The following is a 23,602-nucleotide window of genomic DNA, read 5'->3' as shown; positions in this document are numbered from 1 at the left end:
TGGTTAAATATTTATTATGTGTCTGTAGTTATAGTGTTTCCAGTAAAATGGATCTAGATACACCTCCTGAGCCGCCCGACCCGGGGGCATCAGCCTCGTCTCGCAAACGACAAGGAGAGGATACCAACGTATATGCGGCCAAAAAAACTATAACTGATCCTACTCTGGTAAACCCATCCGTTCAAAGCCTTTACATACATCCTTCCTTCACCGAAGGCGCCAAGTCATACTCTGACGATGATAATGGGCCTTTTATCGTCCAAGTCTCACGGGAAGTGGAGGACCCATCCTCTGGAGCGTCATTACGGGCTATAAATTTCGGTCAATTCTTGCACAAACACAAAATTGGTTCAATTATCCACGACGGCGTCAAAAATATAGGCCGCAACAAAATTACTGTAGAGTTTACTTCTGCCCAAGCTGCCAACAACTTTCTGGTTAGTCCAGTTTTGAAGTTATGCAAATATAGAGCTATAATTCCCACATACAACATAACCAGAATGGGGCTGGTGAAAGGAGTTCCCGTGGACTGGTCGATGGACGAGCTTGTTGATTCGCTAGAGCTCCCGCCTGGCTGTGGTGAGGTTCTGAAATCAAGGCGACTGAACAGAAAATCTGTCACAGAGGGTGTCATCACTTGGGTGCCTACCCAATCTGTTGTCCTAACCTTCAGGGGGCAAATGCTTCCTGCTAAGGTATATTCATACCACACCTCACTGCCAGTTGAAACATATAAACTTCCAACAATACAGTGCCAGAACTGCTGCCGTTTTGGCCACATTAAAACAATCTGCAGATCTAAGCCCAGATGCTACAGATGTGCTCAGCCCCATACAGGTGACTCATGTTTGGTCATCAAGGAATTATCTACATGTTTACACTGCTCTGGTAGTCATTTTGCTACTGATAAAGACTGCCCAGAATTCTCCAGGCAGCAATCTATTAAAATGGTCATGTCTCAGAATAATAAATCTTACATTGAAGCATCATCTCAGTTTCCTCCTGTCCGCAGGTCCTATGCTGAGATAACAAAAGAAATGTTTACTCCTACTAATGTAACTTCCTCCAAAACCTCCTACCGGCAAACAGTTTTCCGCTCTCCTCGTCCCCGAGCTCCTCTAGCAAAGGGCTACGATAAAAAAGCTGTTCAGACTATTGTCGGTGATTACTCCTCATCCCTTCCTAATGGATGCGCTCTCAACAACAATGTTGAGAACCCTCCCTCCCAAGGTAAAATGCTTGAGTTTATCTCTGAATTTCTACTTAGTATTGTCGCTCCATGTAGTGAAATTCCCTTACCGCCCAACGTTGCCAAAAACTTAAGCCAACTTTTTAAACTACTCCAAAATGGGCCCAATAACCCTGCTACAGTGGAACTGTAAAAGTTTACGTCCCAAGAAACATGAGTTAACCTTCATAATCCCACCATTCTTCCTCCCAAAGTCCCCCGTCCTTTGAGTGTTAAATGTTTTTTAATGTTTGTTTTCAGTCCTTATTGTAGATTTTTATGTAAATATATAGTAAGTAATAAAATTAAAGTATAATGTACAAAAAATATCCGTGTAAGATATATATGCATATGTTGTCTGTGTCCTTAGGTTAAAGAGCTAACTAGCTAATAACAACTATTTCTTGGTACAAATTCAAAATTAACTTTTCATTAGTTTCACCGATCAATCTCCTTCGTGCCTTCGTCATCTACAAGACATTGGCGAAATACCTTGTGCCCAGTTGGCGCAGACAAAAGCCATAAACAAGAATTGAATTGAATTGAATTGAAACCCTAGTCTTTTATCCTGCCGTGGTCACAGATCTTGGGCTAGTTAAAGGAGCCCTTGATACTAATGTAAAGTTTAATAACATAGTTTGTCAAAATTGGCCAAACCACCTCCTTATTTACACTGATGCATCAAAGTTTTCCCCGGAAAGCTATGTTGGTGCAGCCTCCTGGGTTCCAAGCTTTAGAATTGCTCTGCAATTTAAGTGTCCTCCAGAGTCTTCGGTATTTACAGGGGAGGCTGTTGCCTTGCTGGAGGCAATCTTATTTGTCCGATCCCATAACATAAAACAAACTGTTATTTTTACAGACTCTCTTAGCTGTTTATACTCCATTAAGGAAAACCCATTCCGGAGTAAGTCTAGATTCCCTATTGCTCTAAGGATCAGGGAGGCTCTGTACTTCTGCCATCAAAATGGATTAGCTCTATTATTGGTCTGGATACCAGGGCACTCTGGCATCACGGGTAATGAAACTGCTGACTTATGTGCTAAATCAGCTGTTCATTTGGGCTCCCTGGAGCATTTCAAAAACAGTTCTGAGGATATCAGCGCACTGGCAAAAACATATCTAATCAGATCCTGGAAGTCACTTTGGAATGATTCCAAATCGGTTAAAGGTAAATATTACGCTTCTGTCCAAACTGATATCCCTAGACGTCCATGGTTCTTCTCTTGTAAATATGCTGATAGGTGGGTTACATCTACAATATGCCGTTTACGCCTTGGCCATGCCTGCACGCCTGTTCACCTGAATAAGATTAGAATAAGGGATCACTTTATATGTGAATGTGGCTTGGAAGAAGGCACTGTCTCCCATATCCTCTTCTCTTGCCCTAAACTCCTTCATCCCCTCTATGATGTTCTCCCAGTCCAAGTTCCTCGTCCTCTAAATGTTGAGTGTCTGTTAATGTCTGTGTTTAGCCCATTCTGTAGATTCCTATGTAAATATGTTAAGTGTAATAATATTAAGTTGTAAATATATATGTAAGAACATTCCTATCTCCAACCGACTAACATTCTAATTATCTGTTTTTCTGTTGGAAATTAACTCATAAAGGAGAAGCAAAAAAATCTGCTACTTATTTAAATGCGTCAAGATTAAAATTTGGTCTTCCTCATATTTCACCGATCGATTCTGAAAAGCGTGTCTCCCCCTTCCCACGTGACATTGGCGAAGTAAATCGTACCCAATTGGTACAAACGCAAGCCATTAAAAAAAAAAAAAAAAAAAACTAGAATAAAGAAGAAAAATATACATATTGTTAAACTTTTTCTTTAATTAAAATTAGATATATATTATTTTTTTTTTAACAATAACTAACTTTAGCACCATGGAAAGACCGTCGCATCCCTCTCGTGCTCAAGTAGTTTTTAGAGAAAAACCCAATCCCCGCAAAAGTTTTCTGTAAAGTGCCTAGTGCCCAATATATGTAGCCCGAAGATCCTGGGAGACACTGGTAATGCAACTTAGTTGCCTGGGAGTCTGTGTGAAGACGTGGCAGCATTGGGCAAAGTTTTTTATCATATTTTACATATTATGCTAACAATATTAATAAATGTTTATGCTTGGCTTCGCCGATGATCTAATACTAGTATGCGAAGACCCTAAAATCTTACAGGACATCATTGAACAACTAGTACATGAAAGCGATAAGGTTGGACTGCTCATGAACATCAGCGAAACTAAAGTAGTGACAAATTACATTAAAATTCCTATTATACCTAACAATGTTACTGAATTGGAATATGTAAATGAGCATACATACCTTGGCCAAATAATATCTCTCATAGGCCTCACAACAAAAGAAATCCAAAATAGAATAAGCATAGGATGGAAAAGATATTGGGCTCTAAAAGATGCCATGAAAAACCCAGATATACCAATTAAAAAAACCAAACCCAGTTATACAAAAAGGAGTTGCACAAATAAAAACATTAAATCACTTGAAGTTTGCCAACACAGAATGGAAAGAAGTATATTAAACATAAAACTAAAAGATAAAATTAGGTTAACAACAATTAGGAAGTAAAATATATTTTGTTGTAAAAAAAGCATGGGGTGCATGGTGTCAATAGTTATAAATATTTTATTGACAGATATGAGTAGAGTGATTATTATTTTGATATCTTAAAAAGCACTCCACGCTTTTTTTTAAATAAAATATATTTTTTATTCACAGTATTATTAATTTATATTTATTGAAATTTTTAACACTATTCTTAATTTAAATTTATTAAAATTTATTTTCTATTTTTTAGTTCGGTTTTCTATAAAAGTGTGTTTTTAATTTTTTTTTAACTATAATTTATTGAAAATTGGAATAATCTTCTCAGATTAGTGTATTGTCATCGATCCTCGATATGTCTACAAAGTTTGAATCAAATCTGATTGTTCAAAGTGGGTCAAAATCGCACCCAAAGAAGTTGGTTACAAACAAACATACAGGTGAAGCTAATAAAAAGCGTGTAAAAAGAGAAGTAAGGGTAGACAGTATTGTAGGTGGGAAGACGATATTAAAAAGTGGCAGGAACAATTTGGAAGAGAAAAGCAAGGGATAGATCTTTGTGGAGAACGCTTGGAGAGGCTTATGCTGGAGAGCATCAATGCCAATCCAATAACCAGTGTCTAGTATAAAAAGTAATTTTGTACCAAAACAGTTGTTACTTTGGAAATACTAAGTAGAAATAAGTTGAAATGTAATACCTATTTAAGATTGTTAATAATTGTTAATACCTATTTATGATTGTTAAAATAAAATAAATGTTTAAATTGATGCTTTTATTATTATTATTATTATTATTATGCTTGGCTTATGCTTTACGTTTTATTTGAAGAACCTAAAATTTTATTACGTTCAATGTTTCAACTACACTTTTAATACAGCTTCAACTGCTTTAACCACTGCATGTATACAACGGGAAGCCGAAGGCTGCGACATGTAAGAATTAATATTCTTCCTAAATATACTTTGATCACTTCCACTGGCAAAGAGAGTGACCGTAATAACTGTTTAGGTAGGTACCTATCTAATTTAAAATTACATTTATCAGAAAGTAATTAAAAACAAAGTGTGTGCATACCTATGAAATTATTGAAAATTACGAATCTCATTTGCTTGGCGTCGGCTTTCAATAAAATCTAATGAGTACGCTTTTTCTAATAAATAATTTAGTATGAACAAACGAGCCATGGATTTAATAAATAGCTATAATTAACTAAAACGTTACAAAAATAGCTTATTTTTTAATATTAATATTTATGAATAAATGACTATTGACTATTGACTATTAAGGCGTTAAGATCATGTAAAATGGAAAAATACTTTCCAATACGGGTTATAAATCTTACGACAGACTCTGGCCAAATCAAGAACCTTAGCTTTAATATCATTACCTTACCTAACCTTTTTACTATTGCCCGCTTAACCTGCCTATAGTATTTTTTAAATGTTAGTAATAATCTAAAACCCCGTCATTTCGTTATCAAAGTTATATAAATCTTATAGTATACAAGCTACCTTTCAGTATTTAATCAAATATTAACAACGATATACCTGGGTACCAGTGGCGGCCTATATAATAACCATTTCACGGAATTGTGTAGGACAACATATTCTTACTTACAAAGCAGGAATCCCTTTACATAGCACAGTGATAAATTAATGTGAGTATAAGTGCTTAGTTCATTAAGTTTAATTTTAGGATATTATCTTATTGTTGTAAACGTTTGAAAACCAATAAAAAGATTTGTATCGACTGCACGGGCTTTTAAATTAACCGTCTTTCCGAATCATATGTAATATCAAAAATAGTACTATGAGATACATTTTATTCTGTTGACGGAGAAAAAATCTCGTGATTACAAGATACCAGACTTCTTGGGGGAGAAAATTGAGATTTCTGGGACTTCTGCGCACTGTACCTCGGCACATGATTGGAAGCTCCGGGATCTCTTAAGATCGCACCCGTGGAAAATGCTTCCCCAAACTGATTTGTCTGGCTGTGAGCATGTGCCACATAAAACTGCCGTTTGATGCCGTATTCCTGGAGCCTCATATATTGAGAAGCCTCGGATATTAAGAAGTGAACGGTCAAATCCCCCACTCTGACCGCTTGTCATCCCAGCCCCATGTACATATTCACCTACTTTAATAGCTTTACAATGTTGGTTTCGTACTTTTGGCTTACTTCACTTGTTGGTATGTAACATGTTCGATACGAGGTCCTGGTTTCCATTCCAGGGAAAGGAATTGTTAGGTATTGAGTTTATTTGCTAAGAATTCTCAGATTCTCAGATCGATAGATCTATGTTCTAAAACCCTTCCTCCCATGAGAGGAGGCCTTTTCAAAATAGTCGGACATTATTAAAAGACTGAAGTCAGAAGATAGCCAAATTAAGGATACTCGCGACGGCAGATCAGTAGTCACCACCACCGCTGGTGTCTTACGAGGTGACTACTACAGAGACTAATGAAGAACTGGTAGCAGCGTCCTCCGTGTTACTACTGCAATCTACAGAGATCATAGACCAGTCTTCTGCCCGGTGTGGTGGGCAAACTCTCCCGCAGGTAAAAAGTAGTATTGATTGGTAAATCTACCACAATTGACCACAAAATACTGTTCATTACAAATGTATCAGCAAGGCTAGCATGGGCAGGAGACAATGATCTATCTCTACCGGGAATGGATACAAATTTATCTTCTCCTACAGCTTTTCGTTTGGCGCACGAGTGGAAATAATATCCAATTAATATTGTATGTGTATAGTCGTAAAAAAGTAATAGGCCCGTTTTGACATTTGTCATCGCGACGTAACTAGTTATGGAACCATACGACTCGGTAGTCGATACTCACGATAAACCGTTTCAACTTTGTATCAGTACTTGATCGATATGATTATGTATTGTAAAGTGTTCGTTCGTTAAAGTATTCCTTTAACTTCACAACCAATTCGCGTGACTGGCTGTTGATTGTTCGTCCACTTTTCAACATGTTGAAACAGAGTTCGTACTATATAACGACAAACACAAAAATTGAGCTTAATCACTATGTTTAAATCAATGTCCAAAATAGAAGAGCCAAAGTTAGCGTAATAGTAAAAAAAATATATCCAACTTAAAGTAATGCATTGGTAGGTCCAAAATTACCTTAGAAATCATATTATAAAAGCGTATACTCAATCCCACAAATGACTTCTGCACCTTTCTTGTAAGTCGACTGTTTATATCCACTTTTTGTTTATAAAGACTAATATGTTGTCTTACAAATACTATATTGTTATAAATATATTGTGAGGCTACGTAAGGATAATTATTTCTTTAAATTTTTCACGGAGGGATTCACGTGATTTAAGTTTATATATTGACCGTACAACTCTTTTCTGCATTATGAATATAGTTTCAATATCAGCAGCTTTGCCCCATAATAAGATCCCGTAAGACATCACACTATGAAAGTACGCAAAGTAAACAAGTCTTGCCGTTTCTACGTCAGTAATCTGTCTAATTTTCCTGACAGCGTAGGCAGCCGAGCTTAGTTTACCTGCTAGTGTATCTATATGGGTACCCCACTGAAGTTTACAATCTAAGGTCATGCCCAGAAAAACTGTGGAATCTTCCATTTTTAGTGATTCTCCATTTATTATTATATTTTTATTAACTTTCTTTACATTTGGTAAAATAAATTCCACAAACTTAGTTTTTTTTGCATTTAAAAGTAAATTATTGACAGTAAACCAGTGCGACACATGCGACATAGCACGGCTTTCATCGTCAGTTATCTCTACCTCAATCAGTTTTAAAAATTAGAGATGTATCATCTGCAAACAGTACAATGTCACAGGTTTCACTAACATGGTGTGGTAGATCATTTATATACACCAAAAATAGAAAGGGACCCAAAATTTAACCCTGTGGGACACCCATTGACGTAGCTGACCCCTGCGACTTAATGTCTTTTATGCAAACCTGTCTTTGGGTTCTGTCACTGAGATAAGAGGCAACCAAATTTAGTGCAACGTTTTTGATATCATAGTGGGCTAGTTTAAGAGCATGGTTTTATGATCAACACAATCGAATGCTTTGGATAGATAACAAAAAACACCAATGGCATTATGCGAACGTTCCCAGGCATCGTACACATGTTTTAAAAGTTTAGCGCCTGCATCCGTAGGGCTACGACCTTTAGTAAAACCGTACTGCTCCGGATGTAGTAAGTTATTTACATTAAAGTGGTTCAAAAGTTGATTTAATATAATTTTTTCAAAGACCTTACTAAGAGCTGGTAAGATTGAAATGGGTCTGTAATTGTTAATGTAGTTTGTATTGCCAAATTTAAATAGAGGAATAAGTTTAGTATGTTTAATTAAATTTTTCTATTGAAATCTATATGTTTGAAATTGAATATTTTGTTAAATTGTTATATTTTGGTATGTAAGCTTGATACATACAAATAATATTATTTAAGCTGTTAAGCTCTGAATCCTGACGAGATCAGCTTTAATTTCATTACAAAAACGTTTGAATAGGAATAACATCACAATATTTTCAGCTTGGTCGAAAGATTAGTATACCTAATAACTGTTGTTCGTTTAATGTTTTAGCTTCTGGGTCTCAGATGAAAATTGGCGTCATAAATATATGCATACAATGCATGCATGATATATTATGCTGTAATTATGCTGATCTGTAGGTATAAGTGACGTAACACATCCATCTTAAAGCCTTGATTTAATACGTTACTATCGTACCGAAATAATTCTTCCAACGCAGCTGTAAACAGATTTTCGTTTCGTTTCTCTCATCGAATCTAAAATTCCATTATTTATTATACACATTTATAACAATTTCTCAAGTGAAATGGGTACAACATGCTGGCCACGGGACTTTTACCAGCGCTAATGGTGAAGCACATTACAGAAATATATTAAAAAAAAAACAATACATGGGAAGACGCGACCGTCTGTCTACTCTTAATTTCAATCAAATTATGCGTAAATTCGTGCTGTTCGACTGTCCCACGGCCAGCACGTAGAGCGCTATTACCTAAACTCCCATTACACTTAGCTACAGGTTATTTAGGACCCTGTTTACCGGGTGGGTGGGAACGCGAAGATATTGTGTAACTTATTACACTACCCTTACATTATCAATCATGCCCTAACTCGTGATGAGTTCGTACGTCGCAAAATGTTTGTTTGTGGTACCGTCACTATTAAAGCGAAAAATTTGCCAATAAATAAACCATTCAAGTGCAAGTCAGACTCGCACGAAGGGACGGAAGCCTTCATACAAAATGTAAGACATATGCATTGTTTATACCTCAGGAATATTTCTTTAAAGAAAACAAGATAGGTACTGGAACAGAATGTAACATTTTTCTCTTAAGGCTTTCGCCCATTTATATTTTTTTTAACGTGGGGTATCCTCAGGGTATTTTTTTTAGGTATTGTTAAACCCGTCTGCACCCTTCGGTTGTGGAATCCCAAATAGAAGGGAAGGAAAACGGGTGAAACAGTATTTTGTATGAGAGAAAAGCTTTCGAATAAGTATTCAGTAAGTATTCTTGGAACATCATTATCATCATCGTCACCATTAGCATCACCACCTTTATCATCATAAACATTATCACTATGATCAAATCAGCCTATTAACGTTCCATAGCTGGACATAGTCCTATCTCTCAGCGAATGTCGACTGTTTTATACCGCTCTCATAGATTTTAGAGCATAGATCCACCACGCTGCGCCAAAGCGAGTTGGTGGGCGTGATTTCTTTCTACACCCATTTAACTTTTAATAGACACTTCGATAATCTTGTAAATGTAGATAAGTAAGTTTCTTTGAAAGTATAGATCAAAATGCTTGCGCGATCTGGATGGGTACGACTGCATTCACCGTTCTTCCTTGTACAACGCTGTGGTCCCCTCTATCTTAAAAGTTATTGCATTTGTTAAAAAGTTTTTTCATTGTTTTAAATGTTATTACTTATTATATGCCTGGTCGGCTGAATGCGACAGGCGTAAATCTTGCAATCCCCACTGTCAAACGTCACTTTTCCATACAATAAATAAACAAAAGTGACGTTGGCAACAGTGATTGCAAGATTTACGCCTATCGCATTGCTGTCGCGAGATACGTAATCACCCTGCCGGTCGCTCTAATTAGCGCCCCTTACTCCCGTTTCATATTACACCTGTCAGATTTACGGTAACGGTCCCTTGATATCAGATAGTGTAGGTAATAACCCTTTAGGCTTGGGTAGGTACTCTTAGTGCAAGGTACCTACGTTCATGAAGTCGTGGGTTTGACTAACGGTTTTAAAAAGTTGCTAAAAGCGTTCTATTATTTTTTTTTATTAATATATAAGCTGAAATCCATCGCCTGTAACAGAGCAACACTTCGCAGGGACACGTTTTGCAAAGTTCCGCCCTGCTTGGCGTGTGCATCATTCTCTGGCTTAGTGTAGTTGTTAAGCTTTATTCATGTACCTACCTGTTATGACCTTATGGTCTCACAGCAATGCTGCTTTGCGGCAGAACTAAGCATGGCGGTAGTAGGTACTCCCCTGGAAAAGCTCTGTCACAAAAACTCTAATACTACGAAACATTGGTCTCGTAATAAATGTTAATAATCGACAAGGCCATCTACTTGAAATGGAGCAGCGTGGCGAACTTCGCTCTAAATCGCAATCTAAAATCGGTCAGGAGGTCTGTACCAATCAGCAATACGACATAACATGTAAACCGATGAGAACCTATATAAAATACCTACCTACTGTGTCTGATAAACATGCAGAGTCTATAAAACATCCCCAGATTTCGCTATGACTGTCAAAGAGACATAATAGAGTGTTACCATTATACTAACTTTATGAAATCACTTAATAATCGGGCCATATCTGGATAAATAATTCTTTTGTACAAATTTTACACTATCTTTATCTCTTTTTACCAATATCCAACAGACGGGCGGAACAGGGATGCTAAATAAATTTGTCTAAACCCCGAGGTAAATTTCATCGGGTTTTCACCAATAAATCCGTGGGGATAGGGATGGTATCGCTATTATGTCAGATTGACAATACACAAATTGACTGACGTGACCGACATACTAAACTCCAAAAGTTAATGCGGGCAGTCGCTGCAATATAACTTCCGTTACGAAGTCAATCCTATTTCTATAAAAATAAAGTTAAAACTACCTTAATTCCCTTTCACAAATTCGCCTATTTATTTTCGACTGTATTCCTTTGAGTAAAGGTTGATTTCGTATTGTAGTCTAGAAATCATTGTTGTCAGACCCCAGCCTTGCGAAAAAAATGAATGGGAGTGAACAAAAGCTGATAAAATTTGGAGATTAAACGGGGATTTAGACACAATATAAACGAAGCACACACATGTCACGGCTTCGCGAGATGAACTGGGTTTGTTTGCCGATGACATCACTACCGGAGGGTAACTAAGTAGGTAAAAAATTACCTATAGGTACTTAATGAATAAAATGTAAATGTGTTTGATGCTTTTATTAAAAGAGACAACACAAGGTTGTAAGGCTTCTAACGAAACTAAATTAATCAATTCTTTAAAGAACCTGCAAAACATTACTGTTAATAGTAGGTAAGAACGAAGTACCTATCTACAACAAATATCAATAATTTTCAATCAGACATTTTTGTTCCTAATATAGTAATTACACAATGCCTATGCTTTAAAATTGTTTACTGTAAACGTAAAGACAAAGTTTGGGAAAAATTAGTACCTACCTAGTTCCAAAAATAATTATGGATAACATCGTTAAAATTTGGACATAAGCTGATATATGATTTGCGAAGACGAAAATCAGTACTAATACCTACTCCTTTGGTTACTGTTTTAACCCTCAAAATAGATCACTGATGACTGCATCGAATAATGCACATGAGGGATTTTAATTCCCTCCCTACAGCATACAAAAGTCCCCCAAACAAACAAACAGCGGACAGCGGCGGACCGGACCGTACTAATAAAGTACTTAGTGATATCTATGAAAGATCATTTTGTAATTGATCATTTTGTATTGATTGATAACATATCTATATATCGAACCGGAAGATATGGACAGATCTATTATTTACTTTTACTTTGGAAAAATGTCCTCTTTTTGTTATAGTACAAGTAGATAATAGGTAGTCACATAGATATATACATCAAATTTATAACACCTACCACCTACCATTACCTCTTTTTTATAGGAGCTTATTAATAAAAAAAAATTATAAAGATTGTTCAAGGCGGACGTTTGAAAGGGCAAAAAATCTTATTTTAATAAAACTGTGTTCTTTCTTTTAGGCTGCAACAGAGTACCTAAATTTTCAATGTTTTTATGTTTTAACTTAGTTAGGAAGTGTAATATTTATCTGACTATAATTTTTTAAACTACGAAAAGGGCCTGAAGACACGTTCTTCGAACTATGCGTATATCAAGATGAATAATAATAAAATAATAATAATCAATCAACTTACGGCTCCGAAACTTGATCAGTGCCATTTCGCGGCTATTAAGCGGGTTATACTGGAAGTAAACCAAAATTTTTACTTAGAGAAATAAAAAAAATAATCACGAATGTAGTAGTTCAGAAAATATTTTATTTCATATAAGTATTTAAATATAATATCACCTTTTACATCTAAAATAAGTACCTACATAAATAAAATTGAAATAGGTTTAATTATTTATTTATTTACATAAGTAATAAGTATATGTACTTATCGCTATTTTCGTACTAATCTTAATCGTAGAACTTACAGCTTAGTTAAATAAGTACTTTAAATGTATATTTAAAACTACGTTACGTCTGCCTAAATTAAACCTGGACGTAATTGTTGTACTAAATAAATGGCACTCACAAAGCATAGAGCAGGACCCTGATTTCCCTTGGCATAGAAATCTTATCTGTGCAAGAAATGCATTTTGTTGAGTAAATTTGAACGTTTTTATAATGATGCTTTGTCACCATTTTATCGCAGGAATCTACATGGCAACTATACGTGGTTTGCATTTCATCCACGTATCTGTCATGAACCGCTAAAGTGTGAAACGCCGGCGTTCCGGCGTCTGTGTTTCCTCTACGTATAACTTGGGTAACCTCAAGGCAAGAGTGGGTAGGCCCATTTTTTTTAAATACTTATCCGTCATCGTTGCTTTTCATGAGGCGTCCAAACGACAAGCATCTAATACAATAAAAAACCTGCCGAAAAATGCAGGAAGGGTTCCGTGGAATCCTTACTAATGAAACATGCCAAAGGGTGTTTCATCCTTCCTTCATTCACGCCCCAACTAAGTTACAAGTTGAGTTTAGCATAGAGTGAGTTGATAGGACAGAGGGCTAAATGGGCTACTTTTTATTGAAAGAAAACAAACGGTTCGTATGCGATTTTAGAAATTTTAATAAACGCCGATGACAAACATCTGCAACATCTATTTTTTAGTATTTGATGTTATAGCGGCATCATCTGTGAAAATTTTAGCTAACTACCACGGTTCGTGAGATACAGCCTGGTGACAGACGGACAGACAGACAAACGGAAAGTTTAGCTTTAGTAACCCCAAAAAATCTTCGACATCTTCGGCCTACGTCAGCCTACGTCAGGCTACGTCAAGCGTTTACTACTCATTGATTTAATATGTTACTCAGGTTCCACTACAAAAGCGTAATGATACTTACACAGTCCTTTGTTTCTTTAAACCTTTATCCCATCGCTTCATACACAGACTCAATTTTTAAGAAACAAATTGTGGTTAAGAGTAGAATTTAAAAGTACTATAATAATTCCAAGTCATACGATTATTATCATACGCTACTTATCCCAAATAATGGGTGGGTATCTACAAATTTTGACTAGACAATACACAAATCAAACCAAACTGACCGCTTCGAAAGGAGTATCATATTGTTTAAGTGGGGCATGTTGTAAAAATATCAAAAAACCACCGAATTCAGAACAAAATCTGAGTTCTGTGCGGGCTAGATATTCATTACTCTGAGAGACTACCTTTGAGGCCTACAGTCGAGATTTTCCTTATCAGGATAAAAAAATTGGCATGTTGAAGGTTTTGCTCGAATCTCAGAATAAGCTATACGCGAGCAAACTTTTCAGTTGCAGTAAGAACCGCAAACTCAATAACAACGCAAACGCAACAGAAAATAATTTAATGTAAACAGTAATTTCTTAACTTGACAATTTGGTATACCGAATGTATGACTTATTTAAGAGCCACGTAGCACCGTTGCACTTTCTTTGAATTATTTAACGGATAATTTATATCTTTTAATTATTCTTCATAACTAGAGGTCAGGATCTCATCCACATAATTTCTGTCTATTACAGTGATCATAAAGCAGCGTTCGAGCTTTCGAACAGAATTTCTCAGATAATATAGGTATAATACAAAATCCTGACTTTGAAGTACGCACAAGTTAGTAAACCACAAGTAGATAAAGTAGACATAATTATTTTAGGCACTAAGTAATAATAACAATGTTGAATCCCTTCATTAAATATAAAAAAAATATTCTGCTCAATGGTCAAAAGCTACATTAGGTTAGGTTATAATGTAAAAAGAAAGACAATCATTTATGTACCTACAGAAATACAATTAAAAAAAATACTTAATGTTACATTTCATTTTAATGAAAACTAGGTTTTATCACACACTTACCAAGATAACGTTTATTATTTAGGTTTAGGTAATATAAGTCTATTTTTCTTTATGATGTGCGTCAAATATATACCTACTCGTACATTTCTTTTATGTCATATCTTTAGCACTTCTGTACATGTCACTTATGATTCTCTCAATAGGAATGTTTCCTATAGTTGCCCGGAAGAAGAGCTCCACGATTGTCACACTTGAAACTCTTCGGATGTCAGACATAATTTGAAGCAAACAACTGGAGCGCGTAATGTCGAGTGGATACATTCTAGCGGTGTACTGCAAAAAAAGACAAAATGGTCAGTAACATAATATTATTTCATTCGGTATGAAGTATCTCAGAAAAAAAAGCAAGTTTACCTCATTTAGAACATGTTTAGAATGATCCTGCAAAGCAGCAACGGCGGGAAGATCCTGAAGTTTTTTCACTTCAACATTTGCTTGGGAGGGACTGTCCATGGGGTTTTTGTCACTAAAAGTGGTTTTAAACAAAACAATCGCCCGCATACATGCATACTCATTTGTATCTGGACGAATTTTCGACAGTTCAGCTAACATTATTTGAAACTCATCCACATCTTTGGAATGTAAAATCGTATTTTTCCCATTAAGAAGAATTTTTAAATTGAGAGGGTAGAGAAATTGAGCACAACCTATAATGAAAAGATCGCGCCACGACTCCTCTAATAATACTAGTCTATCGGATAAAGATAGGGAACTGAAAGACGGATCACTTTTAGCCCATTTCACATTCATAAACAGAAGTCTAGCTGCCGCTTCACACATTGCTTCAGGATCGGTTGTAATTGGAATAGTTGGTGTAACTGGGGACGACATAACTTTTGCGTGGCACGAGGGTACAGAGCCCATAAGATTTAGCCTGTTATAAGAATAATAGGGGCTGTGAAAAAGTGGCAAAGAAGGTAATGGTGGGAGCAGATTATGTTTAGGTAGAGCTAAATCTAGAACCGGTGGAGATAAGCCGATGTCTGTTGATGGAAGGGGATCTTTTAAAAATAATGCCATTTGTCTTCGTATGGTAGAATTTCTTGGCCCTCTTTCGTGCTGTACGGCTGAAAAAGAAGTTTAAAGTTAAATAACTTACTTAAAATGACTCATATATTTTAAGTAAGCCAGAAATGGCTGACTTACCATCCTTATTCATGCCTGCATCCAGACATTTAGCCAAACGGCAAGCGCGGCATTGATTGCGATGCGCCTTATCTACTAAACAGGCGCCAGGGTTTCTAGATTTGCACGCGTATCGGCGGTCCCGTCTCACCGAGCGTTTGAAGAAGCCGGCGCAACCATCGCACGCAAACACTCCGTAATGTTTACCTGATGAGTGATCTCGACATACCGCACAAGGCACGTCGTAGAGTATGCGACCTAAGAATCAATACAAAACAAAAGATTAAAAAATATAACTATGAGATTGTTCATCTATCTATTAAAGTTGCATTGCTGAGCACAACACTGTTTCATAAAAGAGAGGTTAAGAACTTTAGCGATAATTATTACAATAGGCTAGCTTTATAACCGTGACCGACGGCTCTCCGATGCGTTGGGGTGGAATACACCAATTAGTTCGTTAAACTCGTAAACACACAAATTATAATTTTGGATCCTTCACGGAAATAAAGCTATCCTTGAGATCTGTGATGTGTCCGACATGCCAGTCTGCCAGTAACCAGGCAGTTATGTTGGTTTGGCAATCATTCAAATGTCTCATACTAGCTGTTGCCCACGAATTAGCTAGCGATAGTTTTTGAAATAGTTTATTTAAAAAGCCTATAATTTCTCAAATAATTAATTTTATATGTAAAATGTTGGTACTTTGAGTTACATTATTACAATTTTCTTAAGGATGTCTAATTTTTCTTAAACTATATTTAGGCTAAGTTACCTCGGGGTAACTTTGCTTTCTATTTAGTTTCGGAGCAGAACCAACAAAGAAATATTTGTTAAGGTAACGATTTATAGAAACATCATAGAAATCGATGTACTAAGGTAGGCAGTACAATCTAGTTTGTTTAAAGAAACAACGCAATAACGTATTGAAACGGAAATAGCCAGAAAGTATATGATATAACGTAACGATTTAACAACAATCATAAATCTACTTTAGGTAGATAAGTGTTTGACACTTTTAAAGTTTTAATATGACACAAGGAAGTGCAAGCGAATCTAAATAGGGTGGTAGAAGTCCCACCCCGGACGAGGGTAACTCCACCCCGCAATTTATCATTACAATAACTCATTACTTACATTGAAAATGACGTTTTGATTAGAACGTCAGTTAGTATTGCTAAATAAATCTATTTAAAATATACCTAGCATTGTAGGCTTTTAAACCAATCAATTAATAGAAGTACAATCTATTTTACTGACCTAAAAGGGATATATCCAACAAACCCAGTTTTTTACCTTATACCTAGATTCGGAATTCTCGGAACGTAAATATGATACGCAGTTATCTGACATTTTTTTTTAGTGAATGAAAAGTTTGTGGTCTCACCGTCCGCGTCAGATAGGTAAGCCCGCGAAACCGTTGACCTAAAACACAAAGCGCACACCGATGCAGAAAAGAGGTCGTCAGTTATCAAATTGCAAATGCATAAGTACTCATAATCAGTATTCAAACCGATTCCGATTCCAACTATTATGCGACGAGGAACAAAATGAAAAAATCGTACATTTTAATCTCCTTTGTCCGCGTATCCTCAATACGGTCCCACGGCATCGGCACAACAAACCGTTCAGCAAGAGGCAAGAGCAGATAATATGTCTATATTAATACACCTCCAAACAGGGCTATAGTCGAAAAGGCACAAAGGCACTTCCATACAATAAGACATACCGAATAAGACGGTGCACATGAATGCCTACACTTGCGGGGCAGGAAACGCGGTGTCGAATATTACATGATAAAAAAAAGATTCACAAAACTCCCCGCTATAGACAATGGTGGTATAAAAGCCAAGAAGTGGGGCTTGAGAACAATTTATAATATCGGGATGAAAAGGCCATTGACGGCAGTTAACTGATAAAAATCATAAGATCACATCTAATTGGAGTTTATTATAACTCTACCATAGCAACACAAAGCAAAAAAAAGAACACATTTTATTTCAATTTTGGACCACCAATAACCTAAATTATTAAATGAGTATACGAACTACTCTATTCGTTCTTTTTTTTAAATCTTACTTACCTCTTAGTGTAAGTACTCGTATTTCAAAATAAGGAAAGGAAGCCATTAATTGCCGAAGTCAGTGTTTTCAGTGGTTTTTTTTTCAAAAATCGGGAACCGTTAGATTTTAGATCAAGTCGGTTATAGTAATCCGTCTCCAGCAAACAATTTATCTCTATACAAAATTTAGCCGATATCTGTTTTGCTGCGTGAAGCCGTACATAGGTAACAAACGTTATTTAAACCCTCCGAGGAAGGATCCCGCGTACGTTTTCGGGATAAAGGTCCAGGTATTTATGTGTCCAGGTATGTGTGTGTTTCATCAATATCGGTGTAGATGTCAAACCGACCATCGGTAACGAGCAAGCAAAAGTATAAATAAACACACACACTCTTGCGCTTATATAATTACTTGAAGTGAAGGTATTAAAAAGTATTCAATGATTCATTTGTATATATATATAATGGTATGCATACAAAGACACGGGCAAACGCAAGTGTATCATAAAATTATCCCTTTTTAGCGATGGCTATCATCCCTGCCATCCCCCGTGGGACCAGTCACCTGTGTCTAAGCATCGCGTGACCTACGCATGGCTAATCGAACCTCACTATTAATTGCCACCGATAGGGATCCGGGTCTTTTAAAATGTATTTAGAAATGAGTTATTCTATTCCCACGTCAATAAAATACTCTAAAAATAGTTTAATAAAATTTAATACTTATTTTTATTTTAATATACATATATACTACGACATCGCCACCTAGCCCCAAAGTAAGCGTAGCTTGTGTTATGGGTACTAAGATTACTGGCGAATATTTTAACGAATTATATAGGTAGGGACAAAATACTTATAATATACAGATAAACACCCAGACACTGAAAAACATTAATGTCCATCACACAAACATTTTCCAGCTGTGGGAATCGAACCCACGGCCTTGGACTCAGAAAGCAGGTTCGCTGCCCACTGCGCCAGTCGGCCGTCAGGTCTATACAGACATCACACTTTAAAATTTACGATACTTGAAAAGCCGTTCTTGATACGACGTTACTTTAACTTATCTTAGAATCGCGCACTAAGGATTACGTTCCTTCGAATAAAAGTAAGAAATTCGTAGAACCAGATCGAAGTAAGGAAATTGTGACGGCCCCCGTCCTTCGGGTTTATCATCTCTTAATAGGTATGTGATAATGTGAGAGTTAGAACTCTTAATCCTTAAGAAAGATTATGTCCGTACCCCTGGTCCGCATGGTCCTTAATAGGTTGATGATGAACCTATGTTGTTTTTACCTATAGTAACAGTTTACTTATTTTAGAACCTACAGTACATAGTTTGAACCTAAATCATCAATTCATCGAAATTCATTTATTTCAAGTAGGCCCAGTTTATTGGCGCTCATGAGACGTTAAGTCAGTCTGTTTGTAGTGACTCTACCAGGACACTACCGGTTTGGAAGGCAGATTCCACCGAGAAGGGCCTGCACGAAACTCAGTAGATTGCTCATTTTGAACATCATTTTACAGTTTTCTATTTTGCCTGCGCAAAGCCTGCTTCCAAGCAGCCTTGTCGTTATTAAATTCCTCAAGCATATAGTAACCACGATTTATTAAATGTGTTTCACACATTGTTTTAAATAATGCATTGGTAGGTTCAAAATCACCTTGGGAATCATAATAATATTATAAAAGCATATACTCAATCCCACAAATGACTTCTGCATCTTTCGCAAACGATAGTTGATCGGGTATCTCAGTGGATAAACTATCACTTTATTATATTCCGAAATCAAACGTTTACGAGAAATTATTTTTGGAATTCCCTGTCACATAATGCAAAAACGGATAAACTTCTCAATCCTATGAAATATTAAGCATAACAGGCTACTCAACGCTAAGTACCTACTTAATTATTGAACATACATCAGCAAGGTAGAAATAATAGCCAGTATTGTTATCAATAGCCCAATTTGCGGGGTGATGGAGGGTGAGAGCTGAGAGCGGAGGCAGATGCGCAGGCGACGCTCGTGGGAATACCTGTAGCTAAATTAGGTGTGACACGTCATCTCGCTAGTCGCTAACAACAAAAATATGTTCCCAGTAACTAATAACAAAATGATCACGTAAACGAGAAACACAGTGTCACTATGATATATTAAAACCGACTTTCAAAAAAAGGTGGGAAAATATAAATTCTGTTCCACTTTTTTTTTAATGTTACTTCAGAGGTCCGTCATTTATAAACCGATTTGGTTTATTTTATTTTATAGTCGTTTTGTTTTCAAATCAAAGTAACCGAAAGAAAAATATTACATGGATACTTCAACCGAAATTGCGTATTTTTGTAACAAGTAACAATTAAGTCGGTATTATTTTTCTAGCTAGATAGAAAGATTGCAACTTGAGTTTTTTAGTTAAAACTATGCTTTTCAAGAGACTCTCACTACTAAATAAACAAGCTCTTTAGCTTTAGATATTCCGATGACCATACTTAATCGATATAGCAACTTTCCAACAAGTAGGCCACAGGTCGTCTGCATCTGCATCCTTAAGAGAAATAAAGAGGAGGTCTTTCATTGGGGAGGGGAATAAAGAGTTTTGTAGACGTCGACGTCGTTACACTGCTCCAGTGCGAACTAGTGGTATTTAACGATTAGTACACACACACACACACACACAGTTCCGTCAAATTCCGTCCAATCAACCGATAGTTTAGAGTTCTCTTCGGGGTACTGGGCTAGACAGTGAAAATCTCATACTTCGCGCCGCTCTATAATAAAACTGATATTAAATTTCTTGACACTAAAACTTAATAGGTTCCTAACTTACAATTTTCTTTGCGTACCCAGACTTTATAATACGTAATCAGACATGATAGCAGTTAGTTCGTTTACAATACAAATCACGTACCTAATATAATGATGACAGTTGTAGGCTAGTTTACAACTGTCACAAAAATCACTTAATGCTGATTATTTGACAGTTAAGTTTCACTAGAAAACAAAAGTAATTATTAAAGTTTACTTGGTAGGTACTTACTCGAAGACGCCTGTATTGATTGCATTTCCATTCTGAATTATTTATATTTCTACCATCATCTGCAACAAAGAATATTTCCATTTTATGACATGAACATCTCAAACTACGAAAAGAGCTTAGCTTCTAATAAGTAACAAAATAAACGGTAAGATTTTCACACACTAGTTGCATGCGAATTTAACCTTCAAGTGGCGCGCGATCCCTTGTGGTTTATAAGGACCCTTAAAAATAATACAAAGTGTAAAGAAAAAGAAAAGAAAACGTAATAATCGCAACAAATGTACGAAAATAATGAACTATTGTTCCTGCGAGAGAGCTGACATCTTTTTGGCATAAAGCTGAGTGGTACTTCTGATTTTGTTCATTATTCACATTGTTCTAGTGGCTATTCGTTGAACTAAACGGCTTTTACCCCTAAGTACTATTGAGTAGTTAACACTTAATTCTTTTAAGCACTTGCAGTTTTCCCAAAGTAGTAATTGTAAATGTGTGAGAAACTTTAGTATTAAAAAAAAACTTTAACAAAATTAAAATTAATAAGTTTGAGATAAAACTCTGGTTAGCACTGAAATTCACATGTCTCATTGTGGATGGAGTAATATAAATAGTGAATGAACATTTATGCAAAGCAATGAATTATTGTGACCAATGAAGCAATTTTGACCGGAGATAACAACGATAATGCCGTATATATAATGCCTATAACTGATTATTGTAATGGCACAAGACAGAATTTGTAATTCTAACGCATAATTTTTTTTTTATGAATGTAGTTACACACTTATGAATAAATAAAATTATATAATTAATACAGTTTTTGCTGTACACCAAGAAACAATTTACAGAAAAGTAAATCTATCGCTGCATAGCGCTCTCTTCTAGGCAACCAATGGCGCAATAAAACCCAATGACAAAATTTTGGCGGTTCATGAACTTGTACACAATATGGTTAGTTCTTCTTATCTGTAACTGAGATTTCGCCCTCTTTTAATATAAGAGCCTGTATATACTTAGATCAGAAATCAGAAACGTCTTGAAAATGTAATGAACAATCCAAAAAAGGCATCTACATTTACTTGACAATTAGTTTTACTATATCGGTTTGCACAGTCACTTCCATTTTTATGCTATCTGGCATTGAAGTGAGAATAAATATTCTGACTATAGATTAGTACGTAAGTATATAAAATAAAAGTATTTAATTACTAGTTTTTCCATAATTGAAGCTTATGCTTTGTTCAGTAGCTATAAAATTGTCTTATTATTCTGGTCTGTGGTTACGATTCTGAGAATATCCTAATTCCTAATCTGAGTCCACAAAGAACATTGTATTTGAGTCAACAGAAAATTCGTTGCAATCCACAGTAGCTCGGACTTCGCACTTCATTGTTTGTTTGTCGGACACTGAGAAGCCAAAGTTGTTTTTTTTATACATAATTATTACAGTTTCGCAAAACAGGTAATTATCTAGGGATAATCCCGATAAGTACGCAAGCACAAAAGCACGGATGAGTCTGGCCGGATCGAATAGGCCCGGTGTTCATCGGAGGGTTTACAACAAAAGCATGCTCAATAATAACATCGGAAAGTCGGTAGCTTCTTGCTTTTAAAATTGAGATACAAAAAATACGCCGTAAGGATAATGCATAGAGCTGACTGCACTCACTAAATACTTTCATTGTTTGATTATTTAATAATGTTGTCAGTATAAAATAAAATAGAACATACAAGTATGGACATACTGACTATCTATTTCAATTATATTAATTATAAAATGGTATTTTTTTTGGTTCCAAGGAAGCAAGCAAGGCTACCACAGCCCATTATTTTTAGTCTCACCAATTTAGTTATGATCCGATATTAATAATGCGGCCGTACGTACACAACGTTCTGAACTAAATTGAAAGTGCCGTTCTTTCCAAACGTCCCAGCAAAACCTTTTTTCTATTTTAAGTCCTGGCAATTTGGTTTAGTTTAGATATTTGTGCTAATTCGGTTGTACAAAACTCTCTACTAAATTGAGAATTTCGGAAACATTCTAAAAATTTGGTACCTAAGGAAGTAAAAGGCTTTGATTTAAACGGTACTATCGTACTATCTCAATGGGAAGGACTTAGCGGGGCCGTGTTCGAATCCCAGCACGCACATCTAACCAATTAAAATATCACTTGCTTCAACGCTGAAGGAAAAAATTTTGAGGAAACCTAAGAATTCTCCGTAATGTTCTCAAAGGTGTGTGGAGTCCACCAAACCTCACAGGGCCAGCGTGGCGGCCTTAACCGCTTTTCAATGTGGGAGGGGACCAGTGCCCTGTAGTGGGCCGGTAAAGGGTTTTTATGATAATGATGATGATGATGATTGTACTGATATCACTGAATAATTAGGTTTCTTTACAAACCGAATAGGTTTCTTTCCAACGTTGTAAAAATATTTTTTTTTGAGATTAAGGAAAAAATATGTAACTATCTTATTCTTAAATGACGAAATTGGTCTATAATCTGAGTCTAAAGCAGTTGTCAACTCTGATTTATGATAAAACAACACAAAATTAACTGTCAATAACCGTGACCAAAGCACATTACTGGCGAAACTTTTACGAGTTGACAAGTGAATGAAAATTAATTTAGAATATTAACACGGTCGCCAGTTATCGATTTCAATAAAATTGTAAATTAATTTAACGCTAGAAATTACCATTAGGTACACGAGAGAAATCTCACATCTGTGGTATACTTACGATACATACTAGACATCTACTTATGTGAAGTGTAGATACATTACATACATACCTAAACATATAAATACATACAATATATAAATCCTAAAAACAAATGCAGCCCTAAACTAAACCTTATAGGCTATCTATGTAAATGAAATGTAATGAATGTATCACACAC

The 23,602-nt window shown here is 36.0% G+C and overlaps 1 protein-coding gene across 1 annotated transcript; it reads right to left on the bottom strand.

The window, feature by feature from the left end:
- Nucleotides 1-14,481: 14,481 nt before the first annotated feature.
- LOC120636388 (nuclear receptor subfamily 2 group E member 1-like) lies at nucleotides 14,482-20,765 on the bottom strand. Its single transcript, XM_039907845.1, has 4 exons — nucleotides 20,706-20,765; nucleotides 15,623-15,859; nucleotides 14,831-15,543; nucleotides 14,482-14,749 (listed from the first exon to the last, which is right to left on the bottom strand). The coding sequence occupies exons 1-4, from the start codon at nucleotides 20,734-20,736 to the stop codon at nucleotides 14,567-14,569; spliced, it is 1,164 nt and encodes a 387-aa protein (XP_039763779.1). The 5' UTR covers nucleotides 20,737-20,765; the 3' UTR covers nucleotides 14,482-14,566.
- Nucleotides 20,766-23,602: the final 2,837 nt, after the last annotated feature.

Source organism: Pararge aegeria, chromosome Z (genome assembly GCF_905163445.1).
Source record: "Pararge aegeria chromosome Z, ilParAegt1.1, whole genome shotgun sequence".
Classification (NCBI taxonomy): Eukaryota; Metazoa; Arthropoda; class Insecta; order Lepidoptera; family Nymphalidae; genus Pararge; species Pararge aegeria.
This window is presented reverse-complemented; position numbering and strand designations above follow the sequence as displayed.

Coding starts and splice junctions, on each gene's coding strand:
- LOC120636388 (XM_039907845.1), bottom strand. CDS start 20,736: ATGGAAATGCAATCAATACAGGCGTCTTCGA. Junction 15,544..15,622: donor TGCAGGCATGAATAAGGATG/GTAAGTCAGCCA, acceptor CTTCTTTTTCAG/CCGTACAGCACGAAAGAGGG. Junction 14,750..14,830: donor CTAAACATGTTCTAAATGAG/GTAAACTTGCTT, acceptor CTTTTTTTGCAG/TACACCGCTAGAATGTATCC.